The sequence below is a fragment of the Condylura cristata genome, unplaced genomic scaffold (genome assembly GCF_000260355.1).
Source record: "Condylura cristata isolate star-nosed mole 26May11 unplaced genomic scaffold, ConCri1.0 scaffold00015, whole genome shotgun sequence".
Taxonomy (NCBI): Eukaryota; Metazoa; Chordata; class Mammalia; order Eulipotyphla; family Talpidae; genus Condylura; species Condylura cristata.
The window spans coordinates 33,130,525-33,150,487 of record NW_004567116.1 but is presented as its reverse complement, the minus strand read 5'-3'; the positions used below and the strand labels follow the sequence as shown (position 1 = coordinate 33,150,487).

General features: G+C 40.2%; 1 protein-coding gene across 1 annotated transcript in view; it reads left to right on the top strand.

The window, feature by feature from the left end:
- The first annotated feature begins 2,598 nt into the window (after positions 1 to 2,598).
- Positions 2,599 to 19,963, top strand: part of SWAP70 (SWAP switching B-cell complex 70kDa subunit) — a 73,229-nt gene continuing 55,864 nt past the window's right edge. Inside the window, exon 1 of the mRNA XM_004683052.2 lies at positions 2,599 to 2,758. Coding sequence (XP_004683109.1) covers positions 2,660 to 2,758 — 99 coding nt within the window. The 5' untranslated portion in view covers positions 2,599 to 2,659. The remainder of the gene's footprint in view (positions 2,759 to 19,963) is intronic.

Here is a 19,963-nt window from a genome sequence, read left to right as displayed (position 1 = left end):
TCATGTTTCCCCTCCCCCCACTTTTTTTAAAAAAAGATTTATTTATGCATACAGAACTGGGGTACAGGCTAGAGATGCAGGGGGGTGAGAAGATTCACCAGAGACATGTTCTCCTTTTTAATAAGGAAACCAGTCATATTGGATTTGGGTTCACCCTCATGACTTAATTTTAACCCAATTACCTCTGTAAAGACATGAATCTAAATAAGATCATTACTCTGAGGTACTGCGAATTAGGACTCAACATATGAATTTTTGAGACAAAATTCAATTCATAACACTACGTTTGTTAGTAATTCTCTCATTGTGGGCCCTCCCTGTGGTGCAACCAGGTAAAGCACAGCAGTATGAAGCTATCCACAGTCACTGCAGCACAAGTTTGATCCATATGGAGTGGCAGACCTCTCCTGACCCCCCCCCAAGCTGTTCCCCTCAGCAGTGTATTTTGGTTGATCTGCTTTTTCTGCTCCTGACTCTGTCTCTGGTGAATCTTCTCACCCCTCACACCTCTGGCCTTGTCCCCCAGTTCTTGTATGCATAAATAATTAAATCTTTAAAATAATTTCCTTATTGTCCTTTAAGCCTTCACTTAAGACTCTTTATTTCTGCTATCTCTTTCCAAAGCCAGTAGCACATCTTTTGTTTGTCTGTCTTATTTTTTGTTAGTTGTATCTAATTTTACCATTGGCAGTAACAGGGAAGGAATAGGGAAGCAGCACCAGTAAGCAATACAAGAATTATTATAGGTATTAGATACTCCACAATTATAGGCAAGAGAAGGTCTGGAAGGAGATGGCCGGAGGATCAGTGAAAAGTCACTAAGCAGTACCACAAAGAAAAGTCAGTGAAATGTATGGAAGCCTGGCGCCTCTGTATCCAGTAATGGGCCTGAAATTGACAGGTCATGTGTCTAGCAGTCAGGGAGAAAAATTGCATTGATTGGGGGAAAGGACACATTAGGATCAAAAGCACATGTTCCATGAAATTATTCTGCTTTAAAAATTGAATTTTAAATGGGGTTTGTGGGAGAAGTAAAGATTTGGAAGCTTAGAATGTTTTAGTTATGTGATTAAAAAAACAACAACCACCTTGAAGTATCTGTTTGGTGCTTCTAGATTTGAGAGAGGAGGAGTGTCATCTAGTGGTTAAGCTGAACCTTGAGAGTTAGGAAGGTTTCTTTTTGCCACTACCCAGAGTAAATGGAGTTGGTATGAAGAAATTAGAGGTTAAATTACATGTTTTCCTGGCTGGTATACTTGGGCTAGAGTTAAGAAAAATAAAAAAAGTGATATAAACAGGGCAAAAAAAAGTCCTGGCAAAAAGTGATGAGGTGGGGTGAGGCATTTAGGGACTTAAAATCCTTTGATTCCACTCTCAAAAGAGCCATCTTCTCCTTTGCCCTCAAGTTCCTCTTGACCACAAGCATATTAAAGCAAATCCTTTTCCTGTTCTTTCTAAATTCCTCTTCCGTATGATGATTTTTTTTCTTTCATTTTTTCCCAAGGCACACACTTAGGACCATAGGAAGTGAAAAGAAAAGCAAACTATCTGAGAATCATTTCTTTGAAACTCTTGGTTTTTGTTTTTCTCTCCATATTGTACAGATTTGGTTTGGATTGGATAGTCCAGGCTTTGTGCCTACTGGCTTAATTAGATTGTCGTCAGCCAATTATTATCGTAGGATGAGATCATTAGGAGATCCTTTCCAGAACATCTGGCTCAGCTATGTTCTGCTGTGGAGAATTTGAAGCACAGAATCAAGTGAGTATTGTTAAAAGATGTTAATTAAACATCTGTAGCTGGGACGTTCTTTCAGGCTTGGATACATTCTTTTATCTGGTACACCCATTCTAATTAGCACCCATTCTAATTCTAATTGGGTGGAGTGGTTTTCTGGGGTCCTTCCAGATATCCGATTCTGCAATTACAGAAACGCCAGGACAGCAGCATGCCTGTGCCAACATTCCCTAAGTTCTGAACTGATCCTCAACAGCTGAGAGACAGAAAACGTCGCCCGACCCTCCGGTTTCTACATTCACCTCAGTCTCACCTCTGTGTTGGCTAGCACCCACTCTCCGCAAGGCAGGCGTCAATAAACTTGCGAATGAATCAACTTCCCTCAAAGGCTCTTCCCTGCCTCCCTTCACCCTACACACATCCTCTCCCATAGGGACTGCGCTAGCCCTCGCATCTGTGTCCACGGACTTTTCGGACCTGGCTGGCCCCCTCAGTGTCCATTCCCTGGGCAAGATCAGGGCTGTCTTTCCCTTTGCTGGGAGCTGCGAGAAGCCCGGCAGGCTACTCATTCCGACGAGATTTTTTTCTCGAGATAAGGCTCCTCGTGAGGGCACATGCGAGCACCGAAAATGGCCCTAGCTGGTCTGGGGACCACTGGGCGGATATGGGGTAGCGCTGACCACCCCAAGTGGGAAAGAGGGCCCGGCATTCCCGCCGGCAACAGTGGGCAGACCCGCACACCCAGTTCAGCCGCCTCAGCGCCCGCGGCTCCCAGTTAGGGACGTGTGGGCGGGGCCTGGAGGGGGGCGGGGCCGGCCCCGGTCAGGTGACGCGCGGTTGGCGGCCGCCGCGGCCGAGGGGCGTCAGAGGCTCGGAGGGGCCGGCAGGGTTGATCCCGCTCTTGGTGCTACAGGCTGCGGCCATGGGGGGCCTTAAAGAGGAGCTGCTCAAAGCCATCTGGCACGCGTTCACGGCGCTCGACCTGGACCGCAGCGGCAAGGTTTCCAAGTCACAGCTCAAGGTGAGCGCCCCCTGCCCGGCTCCCCAGCCCAAGCCTGTTCCTCCTCGGTGTGTTCCCCTGCGCCCGGGTGGAAGTCGGACCCGGCGGGCGGTGGCCGCGGGGAGGGGCGGGCCGGAATGTGGACGGACGGAGCGCGGAGCTGGGGATTTGGCGTTGTCTACCTCCCTCTCGCGGTCTAGTTGTGCCCTGGGCGGGTGTGTTATTCCTCCCGGTGGGTCTGTGAGGGGCGAGCCCGCTGGCCTGTTGCGCCGGGGGCCCGTACCCCAGAGGGCGGCGGGAAGCCCCCTTGGACTACCTCTCAGAGTTTCCCCTTTACCCTGGGAGAGGAAGGTACTTGCCCAAAAGTCACGGGGGGCTCGCCTTGGATAACGCACGCCCCACACCCCAGGCAGTACAGAGAGTACTGACCCCAGAGCTCGGCTTTCTTTGGGGGGTGTGTGGGGGGCTTTCTGACTTTTGAAGACCTCCCCACCCAGCGCCCTCAGATCTGAAACTGAGGGGCTGTGTTCTTTAGGGCCCTTGAGTTCCTGGTGAAGAGGACTGATCTTTCCGGCACCCTGCTTTTGCAGTCTTTATTGTGACTGCCAGAGATCCCACCACTAAGGGAGAGTATGAGGTATAAATAAAGGAATGCTTGTAAGTTGAGTAACCCCAAGCAGGAAAAGTGGCATTTAGCCAGGAGAAATAGGCAGCATCTTGAAAATATAAAATATGGAAGCAGACAAGAAGAACCATTCATAGGCACTTTAAAATATACACGCTTTGGTTCTGTGTGTTTTCCTTAGCCCCTTCTGGAACGAATTACCGAAGATTGGGTTTGCCCTGTGCATATTTTGTGCACTAATCAGGAGATTGTTTTGAGTAGTGGCTTTTTGCTCCCGCCTCTTCCTCATTCATACAGTTACAGTCTGGAAGTACACATGGAGATCATCCAATTACTCTTTATTTTTAGATTAACATGCAATAAATTTGACTTTTTTTGGCATACTGTTTTAGTAGCTTTAGCACATAAATAGATTTGTATAATTACAACCAAATTAGTGTTGCATCAGTTCCATCATTCAGAAAACTTCTTTATGCTGCTCCCTCTCTCTTAACTATTGGCAACTAAGGCTCTGTTCTTAATTGCTGTCGTTTTATCACTGTTATATTAATAACATGATACAGTGTAACTTTTTGACAATGACTTTTTTACTTAGCATAATGCCTTAGAAATTCATTTTGTTGTGCGTATCAGAATTTTTTTTTCAAATTTTGGCAAAATTTATTTAAAATTTTTTTAAACAGTTCGTATCAGAAATTCTTAAAGATTACTTATACACACAAGAACTGGGGTACAAGCCAGAGGTGTGAGGGGTGAGAGGGTTCATCAGAGACAGAGTGGGGAATAGAACAGGCAGATATGCTGAAATACACTGCTGAGGGGAGCAGCTGGAGTGCCAGGAGGGGTCTGCCACGTCAGGTGGGTCAGCTCCCTGGCCAGGGATTGAACTGGTGCCGCAGTGGCTGTGGACAGCCTCACAGTGCTGTGCTTTAACCTGTTGGGCCACCAGGGAGGGTCCTATATCAGAATTCTTTTTATTACTAAATAATGCCTCACTGTATAGATGTTCCATGGTTTATCCATTCAAACTTGTAGAACATTTGTGCTATTTCCAATTTTTGGTGATTATGAATAGAATGTTATTTTGCATTTCAATCCTTTTATTTTAAATTTATACCACTATAAAGTGGTCTGTTGTAGGTATTATGTATGGTAGTTGGATTTTTTTCTGAAACTTATTTATTTTCTTATATCTTGTTAATTTTGGGGCAGTATTTGATTTCTTCTATCAGATGTAGTTCCCCCTGGGTTTTGTTTTTTCAAAATGATAGTATCTGTCTTTTAATTGCTGTGTTTTGACCATTTATACATAATGTAATTACTGATGTTTAGATTTAGGACTAATGTCTTATTATTTGCTTTCTTTTTATTTGTTTTTTGTTCCTCTTTTTCCTTTTCCTCTTTTAAATTATTTAAATAATTAAATAAAAGGTGACTTATATGATCTGAAGAGAAACTAGAATATAGTATTCCATTTTAATGTTCAGGGTTTTTTGGGTATTTCTTTTTTATTGTATATATACCTACATATATATTACATCGGTCTTATTTTGTACATTTTTTTCATCTCAGTTGTAATCCCCATGGACTTCCCACCACCAGTTCACCCCTGTGCCATCACCATAGTCCCGTATGCTCTTCTCACTCCAGTTTGATCTTGTTTTACTCTTTCCCCCTATATAATGTCTCTGGTTTATAGTTGGTTGATTTTAGTTTTTACTTTATTACAATTACACTTTTTTTTAATGATCTGTTACACTCCTCTGAGTGAAACCATCTGGTATTTTCTTTCTGGTTTATTTCACTAAGCATGATCCCTTCCAGCTCCACCCATGTTGTTGCAAATGGCATGAGTTTATCTCTTTTGATTGCTGGGTAATAGTCCACTGTGTATATGTATGACATCTTCTTATCTAGTCATCTAGTTTTGGGCATTTTGGTTGATTTCAAATCTTCCCTATTGTAAATAAAGCAGCAATAAACATATGGTGCAGGTGTCCTTTTGAATTAATGTTTTTGTTGGGTAGATACCTAGGAGTGGAATTGCTGGATCATATGGAAGCTCCATTTTTAGCAGTTTGAGAAACCTCCAGACAGCTTTCCAGAGTGGTTGTACTAGTTTGCATTCGCACCAGCAGTGCAGGACAGTTCCTTTTTCTCCACATCCTCCCCAGCATTTGTTGTTGTCAGTTGTTTTAATATATGCCATTCTCATTAGTGTAAGTGGGTATCTCATTGTGGTTTTGATTTGCATTTCCCTTATAACAAGTGATGCTTTCATATGCCTGTTGGCCATCCACATTTCCTCTTTGGAAAAGTATCTTTTTAGCTCTTCTTTTTGCTATATTTCTTTACAAAGTTTTTTTTTTTAATGGCTGCTTTAGGGATTATAATATGCATACCTGACTTTTCAATCTGCTTAATGTTAATGTGTTCACTGTATCAGTATGTAAGTTCTTTTAGCCTCCCTGATTTATGTACTAGTTTATATTTGTCAACATTATTCATTGAAAACCCCATCAGAAAGTGTTAATTTGCATTCAACTATCACTTTTATTTTAAAGATTTTAAGAGTAGTCCCCCTCCTCATATTTGTATATTACCCTTAATTTTGCAGACATAGTAGATGATGCTTCTAAAATGCTTGGGAACTTGTCTAAAGTTATAGCTGTAAGGAATAGCTAAATCTAGAACCAGGATTTTCAAACTTTTGAGCCAGTGGTTTTTTGATTGTTTGTTTTTAAAGATTTATTTATTCATTCAATAAGTGGGATGCAGGTCAGAGGTGCAGGGGGTGAGAGCAGTCACCAGAGCAGAGTGGGAATAGAACAGGCAGATTGACTGAAATACATTGCTGAGGGGAACAGCAGGTGAGACAGGAGAGGTCTGCTGTGCCAGATGGGTTAGCTCCCTGGCCAGGGATCCAGCTCATGCTGCAGTGCCTTCCAGTAGCTTCATAGTGCTGAGACTTAACCCCTTGTGCCAACGAGGCTCCCCCCCACTTTTTTCCTTCCAAGTGATGCACGTATGAAATACTTTCTATTACTTACACTCTATACCTTACACTGCATTCAAAGTTTTCTTTGTAGCTATTTATAAAAAAAAAAATGTCCAGAGGATTCTTGATTACATGCATTGGCAGGCAGTAGTTCACAGCTTTCAGCCATAAGATGTTGATAATGCAACCATGAAAATAAATGTATTTTGTCTTTCCCTGCTATACTCAGAGACTTTGAGATTGATACAGTTCTGTTCATCTTGCCAGTATTTTTGGAATTGAAATTTAAAAAATTTTCTCAAGATTTAAGCTTTTAATTCATTAACACTTTTGAATGAAACACAGCTTTTTTATGTCTCATTAAGGTTTCCAGATAGAGGGAATGGATTGTTTATATACATATCTCAAAGGTTCAAAATTATTTAAAGGCTCATGCATACACATGCATCTCTAACATTTTTTAAAAGATTTATATATTTTTGCATACAGAATGGCGTACATGCCAGAGGTGCACGGGTGGTGCAGGGATTCACCAGAAACAGTGAGTGGGGAGCAGAACAGGCAGATCAACAAAGTACATTGCTGAGAGGAACATTGGGCAGGTGAGAGAGGTCTGCCATGCCATGTGGGTCACCTCCCTGGCCAGGGATCGAACTTGTGGTGAAGTGACTGTGGCTAGCTTCACAGTGCTGTGCTTTAACCTGTTGTGCCACCAGGGAGGGGTATCTCTAACATTTTTATGGGAATTAAAAATTGGGCTTTTTGGCCTTTCCCTTTTACAAAGTTAAGCGCATTTACCCTAGAGCACAAAGAGTTTTTTCTTGTAGATCCCTTTTCTTTATATTTTGTCCTGTCCAGTGGGAAAAGAAGCTCAGAGGATTCTGAAAACAGAGGAATTGAAAATATTTCTATTTACATCTCTTCTTTTTGGTGTTTTTGATTCTTACGTCCTATGCTCACTGTTCTATTAGCTAGGCGTAGAGTTTTTTCCCTAATTTGTTCATTCATTCATTTGTTTACACAGTAACTATATGTGTGTTACTCTGTTAGGGTACTATGCTGGCTTCATAAAAAGATAACTTTAAAAAATAATAATATAATAGTTTTTTTTTTTACATCATTTTGTGTCATTTTTCATATTAGTTGTAATCCCCGTGGGCTTTCCATCACCAAATCACCCATGTACCATCACAATAGTCCAGTGCACTTCCCCCCTCCCTCCCCTCCCCCATTTTTGATCCCATTCCCCACTTCACTCCCCGTAAAATGTCTCTGGTATATAGTTGTTCATTATTATTTCCCCCCCTCCCCTCCTTCCCTTCCTCCCCTCCTTTATACTCCTGCTATGAGTGAAACCATCCAGTATTTTTCTTTTTACTTTCTGGTTTATTTCACTATGCACGATCCCTTCCAGCTCCATCCATGTTGCTACAAAAGGCATGTGTTTATCTTTTTTGGTTGCTGAGTAATATTCCATTCTGTATATGTACCATATCTATTTAATCCAGTCAAAAAGATGACTTTTTTTATGCTTTTAAGAGTTAATGTCTCCTTAGAGGAAATATCATATAAATAATATACCAAATAGCAGACTAAATTTCTCATATCCAGAATGAAGGTTAAACTTTATTGTTTTGGACAGCTATATGGCATTCTAAACTATTTTTAATACTGATCTTTTTGTATTACCTTCACAGATTTTTACACAGTGAATGGATGCTTTCATTATGTAATGGATACTTCTATCTTAGATACTGTGCCTACTGTTTAGGGTGCTATGGTAATAAATGTGTGAGTGAAATAAATATTAGATTTTTATCTTAAACCTTTGACCTTTCATCTCCCTTTTCCCTAACCTGGGTAGAAGGTGTGTTGGGAAGAACCCAAGATAATCCTATTCAGGGCTTGTCAGGGAATCATGGGGCCAGCTGGATCCCAGATTGTCCTTAGGGCTTTGCGGACACTCCAGGCTCACCCAGTTTTCTACCTTTCCCTCCAGTCCTTCAGCACAACTTCCTAGACTCTGCCCAATGTCTGTAGGACCAGTAGCTGACTGGGGAGTAAGGCAGTGCCCTGGGCAAGGAGCCCACACCCGTCCATCATGGACAGTTCTGCCACCTTTGGGGAGAGATGTCTTTCTCTTGCTTCTTCTGGGGCCATGGAGAATTCGAGCGTTATCTCCTAGGTCCTCTATAACTCCCTATATATCCATATAAATAAATGGAATTTTAATGGTGCCTTTTCCCCTCCTGCAGTAAACGTTGGGAGGTAAATTAAGAGAACAAGCAACCTTTAGATTTATGTTATTATGTTTAAAATGATTTATTTATGTATACAAAACGGGGGTACATGCCAGAGGTGCAGGGGGTAAGATGATTCACCAGAGACAGAGTGGGGAATGGAACAGGTAGATTGACTGAAATACACTGCTGAGGGGAGCAGCGGGTAGGATGACAAGAAGGTCTGCTGCGCCAAGTAAGTCACCTCCCTGGCTAAGGATCCAACTCATGCAGCAGAGGCTGTGCTTTAACTCCTTAGGCCACCAGGAAGGGCCCAACCTTTAGATTTAATTTCTGTTCTGTTATAAGTGACTTTTATTGATTTTTATTTGAAGGATCTGTTGTGTGATGGACTATTTGTATAACCTATTAGATATCTCAGTCTTCTGATGGGTCACATTGTTATTCTCCTTATCCATGTTGTACAAATTTGTTACCTCTATATTTATTATCTTGTATAAACCTTTTAGCACTTCTTTCATGATCAGTTTGATGTTGATACATTCTTTTAGTTTGAAATTCGGAGTTCTAGTGAAACTGCATGCTCTTGTCTCTTTCTTTTGTGTTAATCTTGCAGGGTAGAGTATTCTAAGTTAGACATTTTTTTCTTTTAGTACTTTAAATGTTTCCTTTTCTTTCTTGTGTGTAGGGATTCTACTAAAATCCAAGGACAGGGGGCTTCCCTGGTGGCACAAGGGATTAAAGCACAGCACTATCAAGATATCTGCAGCCACTGTAGCACAACTTCCATCCCTGGCAGGGAGTTGACCCACATGGCACAGCAGATCTTTTCTGCCTTGCCCACTCCTTCTCTCAGCAATGTATTTCAGTCCATCTGCCTGTTCTGCTCCCCACTCTTTCTCTGATTAATCCTCTCACCCCCCTCCCCCACGTCTCTGGCCCGTACCCCAGTTCTTATATGCATAAATAAATAAATCTTTAAAAAATAAATAAAATGTCTAAAGACAGTCCAGTTGGGTGTTTCTTTTTAGGTTACTTTTTACCCTCTTGGATCAGGATATCTGGTTCATTCCAGGTTGAGATGGTTCTTAGAAATTATTTATTTGAATAAATTTTCTTTGCCCTTGTCTTTCATTTCTCCTTCTGGGACTCCCAAAGTGTAATTTTTTTTTTGCCGATTCCCAAGGGCTCTTACACTGGCTTGGATTTCTTTTTTAGTTCTTTTTCCTCGTTGTTCTATTTGTGTGTTCTCTGATACTGTGCTTTGTTGCTTATGTTTTTCCACTAATGAAGTCTTTTATTGAAATTTTTCTTTGGGGCCTTCCTGGTGGCTAGGGAGTTGAGTCTCTGTACTATCACTGCTGTGGCCCGAGTTCCATCCCTTGCCAGAGAGCTGACCCACAGAGGGCACAGCAGACTCTCCTGCCTTGCCCACTACTCCCCTCCACAGTGTATTTCAGTAAAATCTATCTGTTCTGCTTCCCACTAGTGTCTGGTGGACCCTTCCACACCTCTGGTCTATAGCCCAGTTCTTCTATGCATAAATAAGTATTTAAAAGAAATAAATTTTTATTTTATCATTTTTAAAAGATCATTTAATTTTAATTTTGATTGTCTCACATTTTCTTGGTCTTTATACTTTTCCTGTTCTACATCATCTATTTTTTTTAAAGTTCAGCAAGCATTGTTGTAACTGTTAACTTAAATTCTTTATATTTCATTGCTGGGTTGAGACTTCTCTCTGGGGTTTTTGTTTTGTTTTGGCTCTGGCATTTGTGCTGTGTTCTTACATGTTTTCATTGTTAATTTCCATGGGTACTAGCAGGAATACACTTTCAGACTACTGCTTTTGTACCTGGTCAGATGACTAGGGAACTGATACAGGAAGAGATAATGGGTAGAAAGGAATCCAGTGGACTCCAAAGGGTAACTTCCTGTGCTCAGCAAGGATTCACGTTTCAAGTAGCACAGTTGTATGGTGGGGAGCCACTGTGATCCTCTGCCACAGGTCAACTTCTTGGCTTAAATGTCTGATATAATCTCCTACCAGCTTCAGTTTCAGACTGTGTTTGAACAACAGACGTAGTACTTGGTGAGGATTATAACTGAGACATAGGGCCACAATCCAGGAGTTATTCTCTTTGCTTTTCAAGTATCGAGTCTTACCCTGTGCACTTGCTCCTGTTAAGGGGAAGGATGTCCTAAAGGAACTCTGCAGAGTCTTATGGCTTCCACCCCCTGCTCCAGCTTTCTGGACCCTACACCCTACTCCAGTGATTGGAGTACCAGGAGAGAATTGCAAGTACCAGGGAGAGAATTGCAAGGACCCAAGGGTGGAGCTAGCAGGGATTCTGGGACATTTGGGGGATAAATAGGGCAGGGATTGCATCTCTCGCTCTCTTGCTCCGGAAGCAGCTCTCCTGATCTGGTGACTCTGTGTGTTCAGTCAGCCTAGCAGTAAGGTATTCCAGATACTTTGTATCCCACTCTCTTTCCCTGGGTTGTTTCCTTTTCCTTTTGTAAATAAACCCGTTATTGACTCTTTTGTCCTTACCTGCAGTATAACTGAATTGTGAGCCCACGGGTGAGGCCCCACAGACAGGTGGCTCAGTCCACTCTGGGCTACTCTGTAACACTGTTATTAAGATCCAGGTATCTTTGATAGGTGGATATTTTTTGATGATAGATAATTAACTGGAGGTGATATCCTTGTATGGGCTTTCAATACAGCAGGCCCTTTAATAACAATGCTTCATTGTAAGACTGATGAGAAAAAAGTAAAATCTATTCCTGATTAGGGCCACAGTGAGCAGTTTGCACATTCTTTTCATGTCTACGTGGGTCATTCTGGGTTGTCTGGTTCCCTTTCACACCCTAGCGATGTATATGTTAGTTGATCAGCATGTCTAAATTGTCCCACTGTGAGTGAAGGTGTGTATATTAGCTCACTCTGTCAAGGATTAGTGCCTATCAGATGTTGTACCTGCCTTGCTCTATAAGCTGCTGGGATAAGTTCCAGCCACTTGGGATCCTGAACTGGAACTGGGTTGGTAAATGAATGAATGAAGGAATGAATGCAATTTTTTTTAATATTAAAAATATTTTGGCTTTTGTTTAGAAATTTGCTATAGGAATGTTAACTGTTATACTAGTTAGCCTGTGATAAGATTGGTTTTGTTATATATTGTTTTGCTTAAAGTCATTTTCCAAGAACCCTGCCTCTGATATTAAGTATCTATACTGTATAGGATTTGGCAATTGAAGGAGATGCATTGATGGCCTAGGGGAGACGTTGGGGGGTGGTGGTGGTGAGAGGAAGACTCAAAGCTAGAAATCAGGCATCAGAACATTTTAGGGCAACATTAGAAGTGAGGGAAAAGATTTTCAAGGAAGACATTACATTTTCTCTTATCTTTGAGTCACTTTATAACAATAACAGTAGTTTACACATATATTTTGTAGGCTTGTAAAGTAATGAGATTGCGTCTTCTTTGCCATGATTGACAAACTATGCATTTCCTCTTTATAGAGAAGTGGTGAAAAGTTTCAAGTCTTGGCATCATCTTGGGAATAAATATGTTTATTCTAAGATTGCTTTGCAGTATAGTATTTATTTTGGTAAATGTGTTTGAGCTACTGCTATTAACTAATTTCATATTTTGAGTTAAAAAAACTTAATACAGTTAAAACTTAAAACTCAGAGAAAAAGTGAATAACACAAGGAAGATATTTCATTGCTACAGAAATAGATCTTCATCAAAAGTTAATAAAACAAAAACACAAAACACGGAATTTAAAGAAACCAATTAACGACTTACAGAAGATAACTACAGAAGCAGGTATTGGGCTATTAGCTAGTCATAGTGATGTTTCCTTGTCAAACAACTAGTTATGAGATCATTGCATGTTAGTATCATTTTGATTCTTCATGAAGTAACCCCTCCTCAACAGACAAAAACAGACACCACCTCTGCTGCTCTTCCTTATTTTGATACTTTCTTCTTCCAGCCATTCCCTGTGGTATCCTTGGAATTATGCATGACAGTTGTGTACTCTGTCAGCAGGGAACCTCTGGCTCTTTGACTCTAGTTGTGGCTTCCTGGGTCCACTCCTGAGTTGCAGCTGTATAAGTCTTCACCCCCAGACCCTGTCTGCACCCCATATAGTAAGATTGTTAGAAGGCAGCTCCTCAGGACTGTAAGGGATTAGGAGAAAAAATATGTAAATATATATAGTGATTGTAATAAAGTAAAAATGAACATTAACTAACAACTATAAACCAGAGACATTCTACAGGGGAAGAGAAGGGAACAGGATCAAAACTGTGGCGGGAGAGCACACGGGACTAAGGTGATGGCACACGGGTGAAATGGTGGTGGGAAGTCCATCGGGATTACAACTGAGATGAAAATGTACAAAATGATGTAAAAAGAATGGTGTAAATATATATATATAAAATAAACAAACAAACAAAAAACTGGAAGCGGAGGAGGTCCCGGCCTGCTGCTCAAGTCCCTGTCCGCCCGACCAGACAGGCGGTGAAAGAAGCGATCACGAGCATGAAGTGAAGACACTGGCCTCCGCCAATGGGAGTGGGAGGCGTCGGACGCTGAGGAACGCACAAGTCCCGGCTGCTTCAAGAGCTGGAAGCTCGGAGTGCGGGAAAACCCTTACCAGTACCCAGCCCAGCACTGCAGCAGCTGACGCCAGGCCACGCCTTCAGTATCAGGTGACTCGCCCAGCCTTCTAGTAGATGCCCAGATGTGGTTGCCAAAACAAAGGGGATTTGGTGATGGAGGCTTTATTGGAAGGAATGCAAAATCGGGGACATGATGGGGGATTTTTGACATCCTGTGAAGCAGAACTACAGGAGCTTATGAAACAGATTGACATAATGGTGGCTCATAAAAAATCTGAATGGGAAGGGCAGACACATGCTCTTGAAACTTGCTTGGATATCCGTGAACGGGAACTCAAGACTCTTAGGGGTCAGCTGGATGAGAAACACAAAGAAGTTGGAATGCTGCATCAGCAATTAGGAGAACAAGGAAAAATTAAGCAAGAAATGGCCATAGAGTACAAGCAGGAGTTAAAGAAACTACATGAAGAATTAGGCAGATTGAAGAAAAGCTATGAAAAGCTACAGAAAAAGCATATAAGGGACTTCAGAGGAGACACCAAAAATCACAGGGTTGGTCTGAAATTGAGAGGTTAACTGGAAAAATAGAGGAATTTTGTCAGAAATTACTGGACTGGGAAAAGCAACGCTTGATTTATCAGCAACAGGTATCATCTCTGGAGGTACAAAGTAAGGCTCTCCCTGAACAATCAGAGATAATTCAGGTTCTGCAGGAAGAAAAGAGAGAACTAAAGGCAGCTTTTCAGTCTCAAGAAAATTTCACCCGTGAGGCAAGATTGCAAAAGGAGAAGCTACAAGCTAAATTAAAAACAGATAACACACAATAGACATAATAAGGTCACTGGAGGAGTCTCAGGCAGAAAGGAAATACACCGCTCAAGGGCAGGGGAGCTTAGAAAATGGGTTGTCCCAGCTGGATTTTACCCACACTAGTGAAGAACTTTTGCAGGCAGAGGTGACTCGTCTGGAAGGCAGCTTAGAATCTGTGGGTGCCACATGTAAACAGCTGAGCCAAGAACTAATGGAAAAATCTGAAGAATTAAAGAAGATAGAAATACATAACAATGAGTATAGGGCAGAAATTAAGAAGCTGAAAGAACAGATTTTACAGACTGACCAGAGCTATAGTTCTGTGCTGGAAGGAATGAAGTTGGAGGTCTCCCAGCTAACTTGGGAGTTACATCAACAAGATATCACTATTGCTTCTGACAAAAGTTCCTCCTCTGACCTGGAAAAGAGACTCAAAGCAGAGATAGAAAAGGCAGAAGAAAAAGCAGTAGAGCATAAGGAGATCTTGGATCAACTGGAGTCATTTAAATTAGAAAATCATCATCTTTCTGAAATGGTAATGAAATTGGAATTGGGTTTACATGCCTGTGTCTCTTCTTGGTTCAGTAGCTACAAGATTTTTGGAAGAGGAGGAACTGAGGTCTCACCATATTCTAGAGCGCCTGGATGCCCATATTGAAGAACTAAAATGAGAGAGTGAAAAGACAATGAAACAATTCACAACCCTAAAAGTAACCTCTTATAAAATCACAAACTTGGAAATAAACACCAAAGAGTTTACTATCGGCCCTCCCTGGTGGCGCAGCAGGTTAAAGCACAGCACTAAGAAGCCAAAGCCACTTCGATGAGTTCGATTTCTGCCTGCCCCAGAAGTGACCACATGGCGCGGCAGACCTCTCCTGACCCGCCTGCTGCTCCCCTCAGCAGTGTACTTTGTTGATCTGCCTGTTCTGCTCCCCACTCTGTGTCTGGTGAATCCTCTCACTGACTCTGCACCTCTGGCCTGTACCCCAGTTCTGTATGAATAAATAAATAAATCTTAAAAAAAAAAAGAGTTTACTATCAAAAAAAAAAAAAGAAAGAAGAAAATGCAGCTCCTTGTTTTATTGTCATATTGATTTGATATTACTCTGTTTTTCAGATTGGGATACAGAAAGACACTATATTATTGTTTAAGTTAAGCTCTTTCTAATTGGGTAGAGATTTACTTTTCAGCTGCTAAAGTATTGATTGTTTTAGTTGTAAAAATGCATCATTACTTTTCTGGCAACACAATAGATAGCAAATAGGTCAGTGGTGGGAAAATAAATCTTCAGAAACAATCTCTACGTGTCTTTTAGGTTGTTTTCATTAAGTACTTCCTTAGAACAAACTGGAGTTTAAGACTTATTTTAAATACAATTTTAGTATAGTCTGTGATAACTGATGGATATAAAAAGACAAGAGATTGATGGAAATTTTATATTCTCTACAAAGAAGGTGCTTTGGACCGTAAGTAGCTGAGTAAGTATCATTGAGTTGTATGTTAAAATTCTTTTTGAGCAATTTCTTGATTTGTTTTAGTATTTGTGCCCGTCTTTGTCTGGCTTTTTTTCCTTAACGAGAGACATTGTGTTTAGATTTCATATTTTAGGAAACCTTGTTAATATGCCATCTGAAACAGGCACTGCTAGCATTAGGTTATGATGAATGTTTGGAGAGGTCATAATGGAAATAGATATAGGGCATATTATTTGAAGTAGAGGCAATAATTTTTTTTTCTTTGCTGATATTTAAAAACTGTCAAATTATTTATAATTTTTTTGGTCTTACTGAGTCTATATCTCTAGTGATACTTAGAAATACATGGGATTCCAAGGATATTTTTTAAAAGAATGCCATTATTTAAACAAATGTATATTTAAAAGAAGCTTTTTGAATTATTCATATATACACAGTATAAAATTTGTAAAATTCAAAAGGACATTTGCAAAAAAGTTTCTTCTAACCCCTGACCCACACTAGTTTCTTGCCCTGGAGGTAATAACCAGTACTGCTAATTTATATTCTCTTCAGAGGTCAAAGTGTACTTTGAAATGAATACTCTTATTGTTACAGTATTTTCATCTTAAATATAACAGAATCTAGTGACATCTTTGCAAATTCTATTATAACTTTGAGATTATGGTTGTTGTGTGAATTACATGTCAGTGTTGGAAATGTCTTGCAGTAACCACTGGCTCTGTATTTTTACTCTGTTGTTTTTAGAAACATAGGTTTTTGTTTTATTTTGTTTATGCCCTTTTGATGTAAAAATAATTTCAATTGTGATGTGTACTAAATAAAGTTTTTAAGGAACAGTATGGGTAGTTTCTTTTCTCATTGATAGATTTTCATCAAAATGGTTTTTATTCTTTGTTTCACATTTGGCTTGTTTTGTTAATTGTGTGAAAAATCATGTGTTGTTTTTCTTCTGGGTGTTTGGCCTCAAAATTTTTTAATCTTGCTAACTACAAAAGTAATTGAGCCACTCCAGTGGTCAGTTGAAAATATAAAGGAAGTAAGTTCAGTAAAGGATTTTTATTGTATGAAACACAATGTAAAAGATATGGTTATGTCTTGTGAACTTGGCATGTATAGTATTCCCTTCCACGTCTTTAGTGTTGTGTTTTTCTTAACCCCTGGGATAAAAGTTGTTTCTGTTGGGGGATGGGGGGGAGAGAAATCAAACCATTTTATTGAGATCAAACATGCTTAGATAGCTCAGTGCCTTACCAATGTTATAGTCACAGAAAGCAAAAGTTGTTTCTAAGAAAGTAAAAATCTAACTTAAAAAATAGCAGAGTAGGGCCCTCCCTGGTGGCGCAGCAGGTTAAAACACAGCAGTAAGAAGCTAAAGCCACTTCAGCATGAGTTCCATTCCCGCCAGCCCTGGAGGTGACCACATGGTGGAGCAGACCTCTCCTGACCCACCCACTGCTCCCCTCAGCAGTGCATTTCATCAATCTGTCTGTTCTGCTCCCTGCTCTGTGTGTGGTGAATCTTCTCACCGTCCCTGCACCTCTGGCCTGTGCCCCAGTCCTGTATGCATAAATAAATCTTTAAAAAAAAAAATAGCAGAGTAGAAGTAAATCTTTAAAAGTCTTTGTAATGTATTTTATATTTCACTAAAATAAAACTATACTGACAACTCTAAGTGAAGACGTATGTGAGATCATTTTAAATTTTAGAATTGTGAAAATGAATTCTAGGTTGTTTCTGTTCTCTCTTTCTAGAAATTTTTCAGTCAGATAGCTTGGAATTTTTTTTTGTGTTTGAAGTACATGCAGACTTTTGCTTCATTGAATATAATATGCAAACTGAGGCACTTTCTGTGTCTGGCCCTCCGTCTTAATAGCCAGTGAATTTCTAATCTTGTCACTCAGAGCTCTAAACCTTCTCAATCCCCATTTTGTGTTTCCTTTGGGGGTCTCAGAGATAGATAGTAGCTATAGCTAGAAATGGAAGAGGTTTGGGGTGACTTTTTCTTACTCAGTTTGCTGTCAGAGTAGAAATTTCTTACTCCCTTCCAATAGTTATTATAGTCCCCTCAGTGATAATTAACATATTGAAAATTAGATAGTTTCACTTCCACTCAGTCCCTCTTAATTGTGATCCTGTTCTCTTGCCACAACATAAATCTAGGGAGCTCTTTGCCTCAGCTTTCTTTATCTTCCCCATGATTTCCTTTCATGAATTTATCTTTTTTTGCTCTGTTTTGTGTTTTTTTCCCTTTTCATTCTATCTCAATTCCTTCATTTTTCCTCAAAAAATGTGTCCATTTAAAATTGCAGTTTTCAGCAATTTATTGGGGGAAAAGGTCGGAGTTATCCACATATAGTCAAATTTCATGTAAGGAACTCTTGTGATCAGGGATAATAAACATTTTTTCATCTTAGGACTCTTCTGTACCTTTTGCTTCTTTAGGAATAATTGATTTGCATCTATATTTGATTTGGACCAGGAGAGTGATATATATAGATAGTTAGGGTAGAAGTAGTTCTGCCCAAATGGTCAGTATAGAAAGTACTATGTTTCGCTAGGTAGGCTTTGGAAGGATGGAGCATTGTCTGCCTCCCCAGGCAGCACATCCCCATTAACTTTCATAAGGTGAGGTATGTCTCAGCTAGATGACTGTTGCATTGGAGTTGAGAGTAGGAGTTGATGCAAGTCTCTGACTTTCTTCAGTGCTTGTTATGAGAAAATGCTTATAGGTAATGAGACTCCAGACTGTTAATAGTAGATTGGACTAACTTGGAATTCTGAGGTTCTTTACCTGAATGACTTTGAGGAACTTGCTCAGCTTCTTATATTTTAAGATCATTTGTTAAATGGTAATAATAAGGGCCCTCCCTGCTGGTGCAGCGGGTTAAAGCACAGCACTGAGAAGCCAAAGCCACTTAGATGAGTTACATTCCCGCCTGCCCTGGAGGTGACCACATGGCACGGCAGACCTCTCCTGATCCGCCTGCTGCTCCCCTCAGCAGTGTACTTCATTGATCTGCCTGTTCTGCTCCCCACTCTGTCTCTGGTGAAGCCTCTCACCGCCCCTGAGCCTCTGGCCTGTACCCCAGTTCTGTATGCACAAATAAGTAAATCTTTAAAAAAAATGGTAATAATAAGAAATTTAACACTACACTACACTACTTTAACAACATACATACTTGAATATGTAGAAACATTCACAACTACCTAATTTACAATAGAAACATTTACTAACTACCTAATTTCCTACCAGACATCGATGGTCAAAAGAAAAATATATACAAAACATTATATGAATTTCAAAATTTTAATCTACTGGGCACTTTTGTTAAGGACCCTGGGAAAGATTTTTTTTAAAAATACAGCATTGTTCCTTATCCTGAGGAATGTATGGATTAATAAAGAAGATATTACAGGATTAGTAAAGAAGATAATACATGAAATGACTGTAACAAAAAAACAGTGGAGAAAGTTTAGAGTGTGGAACATGAGTGCACTGCATCAGGCAGTCTGTACTCTGGCTATAGCCACATTTGGCTATTGAGCATTGAAAAGTGATTAGTCTGAATTGAGTTGTGCTGTAAGTGTAAAACACATGGTGGATTTCAGAAACAATACCAAAAAAAAAAAAGTAAGGCAATTTTAAATTTAAAATATTTAATGTTGAAGTTATATATTTTGGGTATATTATTCAGAATTAATTTTACCTGTTTCCTTTTTCTTTAATATGTAGCTGTTAAAAAATTTTAATTTCACTGGTGGTTTGCTTTATATTCTTATTGGACAAGCTGCTGTAGAATTTCAAAGGGAATAAAGGAAAAGATGCCGACAATTATAAATAAGAAAGGTTTCGTGGAGGCGGTGGAATGTCAGCTTTTTCTGAGGGAGTGGGGCAGATGTTGTTTAGTATAGTCTCAGAAAGCAGACAGGGATGGTGGTATTGTTATAGGTAAGATCAAGAACCCAAAACTGAAGTATCTGTGAGCAATAAGGAGGTATTCTGGGTAAAGAAGAAAGTTCATTTTGAGGCATAGTGGAAACTACGGGGAGATAGGGTAACATTTTAGGTGTTTTTGTTCCTGTAGAGAATAAATGGTTAATATATGTATTTTTTGACTCGTGTTCTGTGTTAGAACAAATCCAAATTGATCTTATAAAGAGGGAAGAAACATTAAAAGTTTTTGAATAGATGTATGATAGATGTATAGTTTGGAGGTTGTTTTGATGATGTGGGTATTATGAGCTAGAGGTGAGACACTGAGATGGATCATTTGGGAGGCTACTGTAAAAGTTGATGGAGGGGGGTCCTCCGTGGTGGCGCAGTGGGCGCAGCGGTTTAAAGCACTGCACTAAGAAGCTTAAGCCACTTCCGCATGAGTTCGATCCCCACCTGCCCCGGAGGTGACCACATGGCACGGCAGACCTCTCCTGA